Source organism: Nelumbo nucifera, chromosome 3, assembly GCF_055504915.1.
Source record: "Nelumbo nucifera cultivar China Antique chromosome 3, China Antique-T2T, whole genome shotgun sequence".
In the NCBI taxonomy this organism is placed as follows: domain Eukaryota; kingdom Viridiplantae; phylum Streptophyta; class Magnoliopsida; order Proteales; family Nelumbonaceae; genus Nelumbo; species Nelumbo nucifera.
The window spans coordinates 55,902,204-55,917,668 of record NC_142651.1 but is presented as its reverse complement, the minus strand read 5'-3'; the positions used below and the strand labels follow the sequence as shown (position 1 = coordinate 55,917,668).

At 38.4% G+C, this 15,465-nt stretch overlaps 1 protein-coding gene across 1 annotated transcript in view; it reads left to right on the top strand.

The window, feature by feature from the left end:
- Nucleotides 1–6,935, top strand: part of LOC104600993 (Haloacid dehalogenase-like hydrolase (HAD) superfamily protein) — a 45,225-nt gene extending 38,290 nt beyond the window's left edge. Inside the window, exon 5 of the mRNA XM_010264180.2 lies at nucleotides 6,473–6,935. Coding sequence (XP_010262482.1) covers nucleotides 6,473–6,637 — 165 coding nt within the window. The 3' untranslated portion in view covers nucleotides 6,638–6,935. The remainder of the gene's footprint in view (nucleotides 1–6,472) is intronic.
- The last annotated feature ends 8,530 nt before the right edge of the window (nucleotides 6,936–15,465 follow it).

The window sequence follows — 15,465 nt, the reverse complement described above, 5'->3', positions numbered from 1 at the left end:
AACTAAGCACCAAAATGGCCTTTTCTTTGGAGCAAGTCACAAGTATTACACTTTTCCATGAAAGCTTCCCAACAAAAAGCTCTAATCCTTGGAGGAATCGGCTCACCCCATACATCCTTTATTGGAAAATACTATGCAAAAGTACTGGTTGAAGGCTAAAGGGACTTAAAGAAGGAAGCACAAGAGAAGGTCCTAGAGGGAGCTAGGGTCCACAATCTCTTATCCCTCTTAGAGGGATCCAACACCACCCCGTTTAAGATTTTAACCAGATCCATGACATTTTCAACATCTACTACATTTCTTAAACCTCTTCCAAACCCCAAGATCCCAATCAAACTCAAAATTAGACTGAGAAGGAACTAGAAAATTGGATACAACCATGCCTTTATACCGTGAGAGGGAAAACAAGGAAGGGAGTTGGTCTTTCAAAGGTATCTCACCCACCCAAATGTGCTCCCTAAAGTTTACCTAATTCCCAGAGCAGAGGTCACACCTGATGTGTTGCAAAAAGGAAGGAAGAATGGCATGTATAGATTTCCAAGGAGAGGCACCAGTAGACCTTGCCACAGTCCTAGTGTCCCAACCATCATCTGCTTGACCATGAATACTCAGAATTACCCTCATCCATAGCTTATCCCTCTCACCTTCCAACCTCCACAGACATTTCCCCAATAAAGCTTCATTGTTCCTTCGAATGTTACCTAAACCTAACCCTCCATCAGCCCTACTTTTAGAGACCAGTTCCCAATTCACCTTGTGATCCTTCCTCTCCTCCCCTGGTTCCCACAAGAAGTCTCTCATCAACTTTTCCAAAACCCTACTTACCTTCACTGGGATCCTGAAAACTGACAAGTAATACACAGGCAAACTAACCAGTGTAGACTTAACCAGAGTAATTCTGCCACCCAGAGAAAAACAATTCTTCTTCCAAGAGGCCAACTTCTTAGTAAGCCTATCAATTATATGGCTCCAAAAGCTCTCTTTCCTCGGGTTATCCCCTTGGGGCATCCCCAAATAGATCAGAGGCCATTGAGATACTATACAACCCAAAGCTTCTGCCTCTCCATTATAGCTCTCTCTTCCATATTCACCCCCACCGCACAACTCTTATCAAAGTTCACCTTCATATTTGACAATTGTTCACACACTTGAATCACCAACTTTAAGTTTCTGGCCCATCTCATATCCTCCCCCTCACAGAACAAAATTGTATCATCAACAAACTGTAAGTGGGTGATAGGAATGTTGTCTAATTCCCTTAATAGCCAAAACAAAACAAAATTGTATCATCAGCAAACTTTAAGTTTCTGGCCCCAGGAAAGACCAATCACTTTACACCATTTCTCCCCAAAGCCAAAATAATCCAACACTTGCACCAAAAAAGACCAATCAACCATGTCGTAGGCCTTCTCTAAATCTAACTTGCACACAATCCCTTTCCTCCTTGTTCTCCTTAGATCCTCCACACACTCATTGGCAATTATAATTTGATCCACAATCTATTTATTCCCCAGAAATGCCCCTTGATTTTGTGAGATTAGCTTCGGAAGCACCTATTTAGTTCTTCTAGACAAGACCTTCACAATGACTTTATGACTTTATACAAGTTGTTAACCAAACTGATGGATTTAAAGTCTCTTGGATGACTTGCTCCCACTTTCTTTGGAACCAAAGCAATAAAAGTTGAGTTCAGCCCCGAATTTATCACTCCCCTCTAGAAAAATTCATTGAACACTTTAAGGATATCCTTCTTTAGTATCTCCCAACAGTCTTGGTAAAATCCATTGGTAAATCCATCTGGTCCTGATGCTTTAGATCTATCCATTGAAAAAACTACTTTCCTTATTTCCTCCATCTCAAACTTCCTTTCAAGCCGCCTCTTCTTCTCCTTAGACAATTTCAGCCAATCTAACCCTTCTACCCAGATTCTCTGATTTAAGGGCCTTCTAAACAAAGATTTAAAGTGCTCCACATGAGCCTTAGCAATCTCATCTTGCTGAGTTAATGACATCCCATCAACCTCCAACTTATAAATCAAAATTTTCCTTCTACCGTTGGCCATTGCATGAAAAAGTTCAGTGTTTCTATCACCATCTTTCACCCACTTGTGTTTAGACTTTTGCCTCCAGCTGACTTCCTCTTTGAATAGGATGTCTTCTAACTTCTTCCTTAGCTCCCATCTTTCTTGTTTGTCTCTCACTTCAAAATTACCTCCCTTTCTTTGGCATCCAACTCCTCAATCTAATTGATCACTACCTGTTTCCTCTCTTCAGTCCTTCCAAATTGTAGTATATTCCATTCCTTAATCTTCCTTTTTAGCTCCTTCAACTTCTAGTGAAATTTCATGCCCTCCCAATTAGCCCTTGGGTTGCTGTCATTCCACCAACTTTTCACCAACTTAATAAATCCAAGGCGAGACAGCTACATGTTCTCAAATATGAAAGGTGTGGACCCTCTAGTACCGGGATCCTCTCTCGCTAAGGTAATAGGCCAATGATCTAATGTCACCCTAGGCAATGTTCTAGAATTAATAGCAGCCCCCTAGTGCTCCTCCCAATCTGTTGTGAATAAGAACCTATCCAACCTAGGGCATGTAGGGTTCTCTTGGAGTTTGGACCAAGTGAAAAGACCATGCAACAAAGGAACCTCTTTCAACTCAAAACTGTTGATAAAGCTGTTCAACCTTCTCATGCTAGTAAGAAGTGATACAACATGTCTGGCTAGTTTAGATTTGCAAGAAAAAGTGACGATTCTGCCCCAGCAGAGGTGATGACACCCGAACTGGCAGAAGCACGGAAGTAATCATACCCGACCTGACAGAAGTCTAGGAGTGAGTGCGCGAGGTGGCTATAAAAGGCTCTCCACCCCCCAAAGAAGAGGTATGCAAACTTTGCGCTATCTGGTTTTATCTTGCCTTTGGAAGATTCTAACTTGAGCTTCGGAGCCTTTACACCGGGTTCCCCCCGGAGCTTCCTCATCTTCTCCGTTTCAGGTTCCCTGCTACTCAGTTCAGAGGCAAGGTCGTTGACAGCTAAGACTGACCGGATTGCGCATCATCAAGCTTCAACCTTACTATTAACGAATCTGCAACTACCTTCCAATCTTTTACCCAGGAGCTAGCTACAACTATAACTTTCTTTTCCCAGTCCTTTTTCTTTAGATTCACTCCTATTCTTTGTCTCCCTGCACTATTCTCCACTATGAGAAATTCCTACTTGTCAATTTTATCTTAACTTGTAGAGAAGTTAGTTGTTTCCTCCTCTATTTTTCCTTCTTGTTTTGCAATCTTACCTTGCAGTATTTCTCCCAAAGCCCCACTTACCTCCTTCCACCCTTGACTTTGCCTTCCCTCTGGGAAGCAAACAATCTACTTCTTTCCTTTACCAAAAATACTCACTCAGTGATATGAAAGACCCTTAGAGTTTACCTTGCTTTCTATTACATATTTTCTTCCATCTATAGAGAGATATTCCTTGCAGTTAGTTTGCTTGCCCTTGTAACTCTCTCCCTCATACTTCTTAACAAAATGGGATATTAGAAAGTAAAAATAGACATGTGTCCCAACTCAATTTTGGGGGTATGCTACCCAAACAGCTGTATATCTTATTAACAGATTTCCCTCACAGACCTTTCATCTCTAGTTCTCCTCATTAGCTTCTTTTTCTTGAAGAGGTTGCCTTCCATCTCCCTCTTAAGGTCTTTGGGTGTGTCTACTTTGTCCATGACATGTGTCCTCTAGGTTGAAATTTAATCCAAAGTCTACCAAGTGTATCTTGGGATATTCTTTGGTCCAAAAGGGGTATTGTTATGGCCCTTGTTATGGAAAAAGATATGTATCCAAAGATGTCACATTCTTTGAGCCTACTCCCTTTTTCTAACCTTGTCCTCCTCTTTAGGGGGAGAATGTCAGTGAAGATTGGACTCATTTTTGTATGCTTATTCCTATACCGGTTACAACTAATACCGTCAATCCTTCATTTTCTCCTCCTCCTTGTGGTGGTGCTCCTCTTGTGCCTCCTCCTTTGCCACCTCTTATTCCTTGGCCATTGGCACCAATGGTTTGTTAGACGGAAAAAGAGGATGACTCTAAACATTGAGTGTCCATTACAATCTGACTTTCTAGACTCAAGTAATATGGATTATGAACCTCTTCCTGTTTTTTATGCTTGTGTTGAGCCTCCTAATGTGAATTCTAACCTTAACCTCCCTATTGCAGTTCATAAAGCAAAAAGGATAGGTACTAAATATCCTATCTCAAATTATGTCTCTTATGATACCTTATCACCCTCTTATTGTGCCTATATCTCTTCCATTGCTTCTGTTTTTATCCCTTGCAGTGTTATTGAGGCAATGCAGTTCCTTCATTGGAAGGATGCTATGAACCAAGAAATGGAGGCCCTTGAAAAGAACTAGACATGGGAAATTGTTTCTTTCACAAAAGGTAAAGTTCTTATTGGATGTAAGTGGGTTTACACAATGAAGCATAAGCTGATTGGTCAATTGAAAGGTATAAAACTTGACTTGTGGCAAAAGAGTATCCTCAGTCTTATGGTATTGATTACCAGGAAACCTTTGATCTAGTAACCAATGTTTCTTGTTGTCCACTATTATTGGCCCTTGTATCAAATGGATGTTAAGAATGCCTTCCTTAATGGAAACATTCAGGAATAAGTTTACATGGAACTTCCTCCAGGGGTGAACATCCCTACAAGTGAAGGAAAGGTTTTCCATTTAAAGAAATGCCTTTATGGCCTTAAACAGTCCCTTAGAGCTTGGTTTGACAAATTTAGAAAAACAATCTTGAAAATTGGCTTCTCACAATCTCAAGCTGACCATACGTTGTTTATCAGGAGAGTAAATGGAAAGGTGACTATGTTGATAGTATGCGTTGATGATATTGTTATCATAGGGGGTGACATCTCAGGAATTGCCAAATTGAAGTCTTTTTTTGCTACTGAATTTGAAATTAAGGATCTTGGAAATCTTCGGTATTTCCTAGGGATTGAGGTCATAAGGTCAAAAATGGGCATTTATATTTCTTAGAGGAAATATGTCATTGATTTACTTTAGGAGGTAGGAAAATTGGATTGTAAACCTGCTGAAATTCCAATTGGTCCCAATCATAAACTGGGTGTTGATGATGGAGATATCCTTCCTAACAAAGATGTGTATCAAAGACTTGTCAGTCGCCTTCTCTACTTGTGTCTAACTAGACCTGATATATCATATGTTGTGAGTGTGGTCAGCCAATATATGTGTAAGCCTTGATCTTCTCATATGAAAGTAATGAAGAGAAAACTTGCCTATTTGAAAGGATGTCCAGGAAAAGGAACGTTGTATCTTGGAGAAGGTTGGATAAGAAAAGAGAAGAGTGTTGTCTCTTCTTGAAAAGGCTAGGAAAGGAAGTTAGCCGTGACTGGAGGGTGGCTACTGGATACATCTTGTTGGATTTGTAGATTAACAAAACTTGTGCACTCTAGCCAGGGATTTGATTGAAAGGAGATGGGCTTACTGCAATAGTCATGTAAAGAAAATTTTGTATTCAGTCATAATTTTTGTGTTTTATCCTTTCTCTCATCTCTTGACTAGAAAGGTCTACTGTGCTCCTAATTTATATTCATTTAATGAATGCCTTTATCTCATTAATGATCCAAAAAAGGAGAGTTAGCATGGCTAAAATAGAAAGAAATGCTTCTGAGGAAAGAGGATTGGTTGTTTTGCAAATCTGTTATTGCTTAAATCACCCTTTTTTGCAGGAAGAGTTTATTCATTAAATATGAGAGGGATCAAAGATGTGAGAAGAAATAAATTTGTCATAGTATATATTTTACAAATGAGACACATTCAACCACTGCAAAAACCTTTCACTCTCTTTCTTTAACTTTGCCTTTCTAAGAGAAAGTTGTAACTTTTGTAATACTTATAATTACTCCAGATACTGTGAAAGGTTCAGATGGCATCAAGAATAATTTGGCTATCCTAGAACTTTTCATGTAACATCTACTCTTACTGTATGTGTGTGCATACATGCCTAATCTTTATCAAAGGCCACTACCCAATGTTGGTCCCTAGCTATTTTGGGGTCTTGGGAGGGGTAGACTGGGTATGGTCCTAACCTTTGGCTTTTTTTTTCGCACAAAGTTGCTGGTGTCAGACAAAAACCCCATAATTTCACACTCGTCAGCCTTAGATTTTACCATTGGACCAAGTAATGGCCATTAGACAATCTTTGTAAACCAAGTAAATTTGAGGGTACTGTGGTTCCCAAATACGTTCAAATTATTAAGCTGGTAGCATGAATTGACATCTATGGTTCCTAATGAAGAATTTTATTTGCTCTTATCTTTGCCAATTGCCGTTTAAAGTGCATAGTTAGTAAATGTTTTATCTTAGCTTTGATGCAAAGTTGAAAAGCCATATCCAACAGATTGGATTATCACTAGATTGACGTACAATGCTTTCTAACTTGCAGGTAGCTTGTGGGAAACGAGCAGGAGCTTTTACATGCTTGCTTGACGAAACAGGGAAGTATGATTCTCCCAAGTTTGATGCTGTTGATCTAAAACCAGATTTCAAGGTGTCTTCACTTCTTGATGTTCATTCATTGCTGGAAGCAAATTTCGATCTGAGACCGTAACCCGAAGCACTTCGGTGACACTAAAGGTGCCAGCCTGCCAGGGAACGCAAAAACTAACTTAAGAGGTAGTGATGTCACATAGTTTCTTCAACCATGATATCAATGCCAAGATCCCAGTTGTAAAAACAAATTCTACATATTATCAAATCATCCATGTCATACAGCCTAATTCATATGCTTCTTCATTAGTAAGCTGAGTAAAAAACAAAGATTGCAATGAAATTTATGTATTGAAAAAAGGGTTAGGAGCCAATAACCACTGAGCTGATAATACAAAGAATTTGTCAGAGGATTGGTCTCAGTCTCGTGGCTAAAAAGCGAGCAAAGACATTGTACATCATAGATGAGTAATGCTACAAGCCTACAATTTCATCATCACCGTCATCCAATCCAATCCTTATCCCAACTCTACTTAGAGTTGTAAAGTGGGTCGTGGCAATACGGGCTAGCACTACCTGGTCACTATAGTAATTGGGCCCAAGGCGCTCTGGTAGGTAGGGGTGGGGCAATTTCTCACCCAACCCGTTGAACCCACTCAACTCACCTAGTATTTAGTCCACCCAACCCGTCTATTTACTTGGCAGGTTGGAAATGGGTTGATCACTCATTGGGTCAATTTAAATGGGTTGGGTTATGAATAACCATTGGATTAACCACTAATGGCACAAGTGTGAATTTTTTAGCCTTTTTTTTTAATTTTCTTCATATGAGTGAAATAATTTATAATCAATGCATTAATTTTATATTAATTATTGATTAAAATTAGTTTGGATTTGAATCAACATAATTCACCCAAATTGACATAAATTAATAAACCCTATCACCTTGGTGTAAACAATAGCTTCCATGACAATAAGGCAATAACTTCCATGACCACCACTTGTGTAAAATTAATATGCATGTAATGTGATTTAAACCTTCACCACTTGTGTAAACAATAGCTTCAATGACCACCAAGCTATGACCAACTTATTTGTCAAAAGGGAGTTTTTACTTTAAGTACATAAAGATAAATGGTTTGGGCGGATTGGATTGGGACAAGGGGGTTTGGGTTGAACCCAATCCTTTTAATTTTATATAACTGGGTCATTAATGGGTTGGCAGGTTAAATGGGTTGGGTTGAAGCTCAACCCAAACCAAACCCAACCCAACCTGCCCAATTGCCACTACTAACAGCAAGAAGTTGCCATGCACCGGGCCGCTTGGACAGTATAGTCGTTAGGATGGCTATTTTTTACTTTTGGGCTTTTTTATACAAATACCTCCCAATAGTTATAAACGATTAATTTTGGGGGGGGGGGGGGTAATTGTGTATTTTGGTTTGGGGCAAAAGATGATTTAAATGCCCCCTCGATAATAATTAACTTCGTGAAAAACCAATATACCCTTCCTAACAACCATAAACAACTAGTTTTAAGGGTATTTTGATTAATTAATTAATTTATTTTCAACTTTTCTAAATGTCCAATGATCAAAGTATCGGTATCAAATATCATATTGGACAACTTGGATACAGATACACTTTGGAAACGCATAGATACATACAAAAAATTTAGAAATACTTAAATACACTAGAAATACAAACACACTCCATAAATTACATTAATAACATTAAATTTAATATCAATGTAATAATCAATTATGTATACATATATAGGAAATGTATATTTTATTGATATGTATGAAGAAATATATTACAATTAATATATCGAGATGTATAGATGTTATACAATTTTATTGATAATGCATCAATCAAGAGTTCAAGGCACATGTGCACACATGCATACCCACATTATTTAAGTTGTTATGTTATTTTACTTTTTAACATTAACAAAAAACAACTAAATATTAAATTCCGAATTTTTTGGTGAATCATATTTTTATTTTTGTAAATAATAAATATGTTATCAACATTGTTAAAATTTATAAGATACATATCATATGCAAATTCATAATTTTAATACTAAAATAATTATTTCATTATAGATTCGTGGATTTGATAAATTCAATTTAACATTATATTCTCAAATACTTTTAAACATAATTTTTTATAAATAATAAATATATTGTTATTTAATATAAATTAAATAATAATTTATAAAAATTTAAGATACTTATCATGTACAAATTTATAAATTTTAAGTATTAAAAAATTACTTTATTATTAATATCATTTATATAAATTTATTGAGATTAAAAATCAAATTTTTGTTGTAAATGTGGATTTAATAGATTATTTATTTCATTAGTTTATAGCATATTAATTTTAAATACTATTCTTAATTTTAATGACAAATTTCTTAAACTGCCCCTAAGGTTTAGAAAATTAACTAACTATACCCCTATTTCTGACAATTGTCACCATTGTCAAATCCAAATGGAGACACACGAAGAATCATTTTTACCCTTACGTTAAGAAAGGGTGCCAAATATTAAATTACTATTTTGACCCTATATTTAACACAACAACAATACTAAATTACTATTTCATGGCCGGGTTTGTGGTCACAGTGGCACCTGATGCTGCATAATCTGGGCACTCCTACCTGGCTGTGATTTGGCTTCTAGTTGGGACGGGCGGCACCTGAGAGGAAGAAGGTGAAGGGTTCCCGGGGAGCTCTCCCGGTGGGAACACTCCGATGGCTAAGTTAGAACTGGAGAAATCTCAAAGGAAGAACAGAGAGTAGGAGTGCTGAAAGTGCTTAAGCTTCAATACATTTTCTTTGTGAGGGTCAGGGTCCTTTTATATCGGAGCTCGGTCACATAAGGCGTAACCATCACTGCCCTAGCCATTACTTATAGGGTAGAGGTGGCAGGTGCAGGCTGCTATTACAGGCCACTACTGCAGGGCACGGACTCGTCAGACGTGCCATGCCTTTCAGCGACGGCAGGCAAAACGCCGCCTAGCAAGGGATCCGAGCACTGCCACCGGATCCGGCAGGTACGGATGTCAGGCAGGCACGAATGTCAGGCAGATCTCCCTGCAGTCTGCCGAGCTACCGTGCACCGAACCACCTGGGGCAGGTTTTCCTTGCACCGAGGCGCTGAGGTACACCGAGGTGCCCACACTGGAGGCGAGCTTTAAGTAAGTACGAGCAGGAGTCTCGATGGTGCTATCTCGAGGTGTTTCTCCCTCGGGACACTTAGCCAAAAGTTGGGGTGCTTCCTTCTTAGGAAAGGATAGCTCGAGTCTCAGGAGGAGCTCGGGTCCCTTCGCATGGGGGAGCTCGGGGTGCTCCATCCTCAGGTTTCGGGGTGAGTTGGGCCTTGCTTCTCGACGAGCTGCCACACCCGCCGAGTTGTTTGGCCGGGCCTCGGCGAGCTCGTTGCGCCGAGTAGTGACCAGGCTGTCACGCTGAGTTGTCACTTATGCTAGGCCATGTCCACGTGTCCCCATGCTACGAGGTCGGGCCAAATCACCCTACATCAGCACCAAACCCAGTGGATGTGATCAAGACAAGGGTGGTGAACAGTGGAGTAGGGACAACATCGCTTTACTCCGACGCACTAGATTACAGACTGAAGACATTAAGGAGGAAGACTAAGTTATGCTTTACAATTAGTTGTGGGACAGTGGAATAGGGGAGGGCGGAGGCAGGGAGATTATGTGGATGATGGAACAGGGGATGATACTACCGGCACAACGGTTCTTTGCTTGACGAACGTAGCCAGCGACATCTACAACGAACCACTCCCTGGCGGTGGCCAGCGACACAACTGTTCCACTCCTAGTCTTTCACTACGGCCGAGCCAAAGAACTGCCTTTCGCCCTAAGAACTACCCTTTTTTCTTCTTGTTCTCGATGATCCATAGACAAAAAAATTAGCTGAAGAACATTTTGTTGGCATTTGTCGTTGTTGCCCGTTCTATAATCCCCAAAAGTCCACACCATCTCTCCCCCTTACTTCTTCCAAGTCCCAACCAAGATCACCCACCCAAGTGACATTCGTTGTTTCCATGACTCTGATTCCAGCAAGAAATTCCTCGGCTTTCAATCAAACTTGTACATCCAGTAGGGCCTGATGCTAGCCTAAGTAAAAATGGACTCTTCTCTTCTAAAATCTTCCCAGAAACTCACTGAGTACAGTTGATGGGAGAGATTCAAAGTAAAGGCACCTTCCGGACTTATGAACAAGTCATTATCAGACTTCTGTTATAAGAACTCAAGGTGATGAAACAAGTAACCCAAAGCAAATATCTTTGGAAGGGTGATGGGGAGCTTCATGTAGTGGCGGTTGAAGCCAAGGTTTTCCTTTGTTCCATTAATTTTATTAATTTATATTTAATATCAAATCTCTCTCATTAATGTCGTTTGTTACTCCTATACTTAAGTCTAACTTCTTCATTAATTAGTTAATTACTCCTATAGTTAAGGCAAATTTAAATTTAAATTTTAGTGCCTAATTACAATTATCTCATTAATTCTATTAATTAATGATTCTCTCTCTCACTAATTTCGTTTTGTTAGTATAAAAACTAAAAACTACAAATATTAACAATAGCAAGACTTCAACCCTAGTCACTAGATTTTAATGCTTATAATTTCACCACTAAACCACTCTAATTTGTTTGTTATAATTATATGTATTTTTTGTTTTAAGCCAATTTTCTCTTTTCTTAGTGGTGCTTATTAATAAAAGATGAAATTAATTATTAAAATTTATATACTAATAAATATTAAGATATTTATATTGGTTATTATAAATTTGTTGTATATACATTCACATTTTAGTTATTCCATCATTTTTTAATATTTACTAATTCTATCTCAATATGTCACATTTTGTATAAACATTAAATTATGGTATTTTTACATTTAAATGACTTATTTACAATCATATAAAACTTGTAAGTATTGTTAATTATATATTTTTTATGATTTATTTGAATTTCCTAACATATTTATGCATATATTGATTTTTCATCTGTATCCATATGTATATAAAACGTATCCTGATACGACTCTTAAAATTGTCTTTTCGATACACCTTGCATTTCCTTACTTTGAACCTTGATCGAAGAACAATTCAATGCTCCTCGCGGTGCTCTGTTTCCAAGCTAATTACATAGCCCAAAAGAAGAAGATAGAGAGATAGGTAGAGACAAAGAGAGAGAGAGATGGTCGATGCAAGTTGTTCAAAAAAGAAGATGCTCATGCATTCTGCCTTCAGCTGCTTATCTCTTCCCCCGCTGGCTCCGGCTTCCACTTCTCCGGTAGTCTCCGGTCCTAATATGTCCAACCCTAAAAAACCTCCTTCTCCTTTTCTTCTTTACCGATTAGTAATCCGAACAACACCTCCCAATCTGATTTGGAGACACAGTTAGGTTTGAAAATTCAAGGGTAGCTCCCAGCTAACCGATGGTCTAGGGCTCATTCTATACATGGTGAACGGAGATTAGGTCGCTCCCTAAGTCAAGAAGCCACCAATATGATCTCCCCGGTTCTGGGTGGGAAGGGCAGCCTCAAGAGCTTCCACACCACTTTCCATTGACTATCGTTCTTCTTTTGGTACTGGATTTGCTTCAGAGACGAGCTCAGGCTGTTGGAATCTCATCGCCTGTTGCTTCTTGGTATACTGTTAGAATCTACCACCATAATCTTTTCCCTATTGAATCGTCTGAACTGGATTTGCTTCAGAGACGAGCTCAGGCTTTTGGAATCTCATCGCCACCAACTACGATATGATCTCCTAGCAAATGTAGGATGTGGAGTGAGTGTGGAGAGGACTTAACTGTTCGTGATGGTGGCAAGAGGCTGGTTAATGGTTGGTCGATTAATTGTACTTTAGGCTAGTTCTGTAGGGGTGATTTATGACAATACTGAAACAATAAGAGTACAGTTAATCAATTTCCTAAACCTTAGGGATAGTTGAGGAAATTTACCCTAATTTTAATTGGAGTTCGTGGATATATATATATATATATTAAGGGTATAAGATTGGCTTGGGTCTGAATCAAAATTCGAATGTTTTTTTCAATAGAGAGACGTAGTATGTGAGACATGGTATCGACATGTATTGGCTCGTATTAGTATGTATCGAACCGATACAATGCGATGCACACTGATATAGGATTATATCAACCCAATGCACATGACTCAAGGGATACATCCTTGGTCGTAGTATATCCCGTATGTCTAAGCACCAATATACCCCGTATTAAGTGTGTCTTATCGATATTTCAATCCTTAGAAATACCCTTACCCTCCCTCATTAGCATCACACCAATTCTCATGCGCATGTATACTCACATATTCTCTTATACACTCTCAAACTCTTTATCATACTCTTTTAGTCTATTACTCCCTACTCCTTAATTTTCAACTTTATTTAAATTTCAACAAAAAAAAGCATGCTCAAGTATTTCAAGTTAGTAATTTGGGAGAGAAACTTCATAAGTTAAAGTTAAGTTGGGATTCTATACCAACGAATCAAGTAAATGATAATTAATTTTGATTTTTTTAGGGTTTTAATATTTAAAATTTTTTTAAATGGTTGGTTCTTCTCAAAATCCCTTTCTCTACAACCTTTTCTTCAATGACGTCAAATCACAGAATGGTGGCATTATTTATGAGTGCCAATGGTACTATTGCTAATGAAGCCACCCCTACTACTACTAGTGTTACAGGTGGTAAGAGAAAGACTATTGAAGTCTAGAATATGATTAATATAAAAACTATTGAGGGAAGGAGAAAAATAACTATTTGCATAAAATGTAGGAGTGACTTTAGTTGTAGTAGTAAATGTGGCACTAGCTATTTGGCTAGACATATGGCTAGAGGTGTAAATCGGGCCATGCTGGGTTGACACAAAACGATCCGCATGCTGGCATAGCTGGACCATGCTTCCCTCCCCTGGGATACTTTGGGGGGTCAGCCTGACACAGCCCACGGCCCAAGTCTGTCTGGGCCCATGTTGTGCCGCAAGCTGAGCTAGACCACGGGTCGGGCCAAGGCATGCTTTTTAAAAATTTTGAAAAAAATAATGAAAATTTTGACATAAATTAAAAAAGATCTTAAAATTTTATTTTATATGAATTTTGATGTATAAAATTGTTTATATATGCAATAATAAAATGAAATAATATATATATTATATACATATTATATATACATATATATATATGGGTCATGCTAGGTCGGGCTGCGGGCCATAGGCGGCACGGTCTGCTCGGTCATGTTGTGCTAGCCCATGGACCTAAAACCCCTGACCCGGCATGGCCCATATGATCGTGTCGTGCCTTGCATGGCTCGCAATCTGTCGTGCTAGGCTTGTCTAGGCTGGCTCAAATCATGTCGGGTTGTGCCGGAACCGCATGTAGCACAACCTGATTTACACTTCCACATATGGCCAAGGTTCAAAGTATTGGTATTGTATATCATATCAGACAATTCAAATATAGATATAGATACACTTTGAAAATGCATGAATACAAACAAAAAATATGAAAACATTTGGATACACTAAGGAAATACATTGTACCTGTTCCAACTTCCAACATTCAATACTTTTGTAGATAGAAGAAATATTTGAAAAAAAACTCCAGATTTTGTTCTCAAAATGAATTTTGATGGGGCTTGTAACTTGTCATTGGAGGAACTGGCTGTATTCTCAGGGACTCTGCTGGAGCCTTTTGCTTTGCAAGGACTATTAATTTGACTGTTGGTGAACCTGTGGAGTTAGAAGCTCAAGCGGCATTATCGGCCCTCTTGTTTGCTCAAGAGTTAGGCCTCTCACATTTTATTTTAGAGGGAGACTCTCCCCTCATTGTTAGATGTCTGTTGAACCCTGATACTCCTCTTTGGAAGATCAGACACTTTATTGCAGATTCTAGACACATTTTGTCTAGTCTCCCTCATTGACTCGGTCGAGTGGGTTGCTCGTTCTGCTAATCAAACGAGCTTTCTTTTGCTCACTCATCTTGTTGTTTGGTCTTTTCCACCTGATTTCCTTTTTTTTTATTCTTTGTGGATGGATTGTAATTGGGAGCATTTAGTTGAATGAATTTTCGCTGTGGACCCTTTCTTGATAGACCTTTTTACCTAAAAAAGAGTCATCTTTGACACTAACCCGTGCATCACACGGGGCCCACTAGTTACTACTGATAACCGCAATCCACTATAAATATAGGAATAGGTCAATTACTTCGGGTATGGCCTTTGGGGATCACATTGAATTTAGGGGTATAAATGGATTCAGAACTTGAATTTAATCATATTTTAATAGATATACAACATCCTTAATGAATTTAGATTTGAATTGATGTTTATAAGATCAGATTATATGGAATCTAAGAATTGTATTATTAAATCGGATTCGGATATACTTCAATTTGAATTTGGCCCGATCTAATTTGCATATCTAACCAAATCAAATTCTTGATTCCTATAGCTGGTATGTAGCGTTATCTTTTTTTTTTTTTTCCCATAGAAGATCGTTATCTTGCTTGTGTTCCTGGTTGCGCTTGACGAAGGATTGTCTCAAGTACAAAACAATATTTCTGAGACGAAACAGAAACCACTTAACAAGAGTTATCTCATCACTCGTTTGAGAGGGCTGAAGCTTTGATTGAGGTCTATTACTGAACCGATTTGAAGAAGCTATTAGAAGAAACTTTTTCCAAAAATCCATTTTTTTGGCTTTTAGTTTATGAGATATTATCTAATACTTCTCATAACTTATTTCAACCTTTCTTAAATTCACTCTCATTTTTGAAAAAGATATCACATTGGCGCTCAACACAGTCTGTCTTATAGGCGCCCCACTGCACATCTCAACCCTGAATTGGGAACATCTCGCAAGAACAAGTACAAGAAATATTCCCAGTGC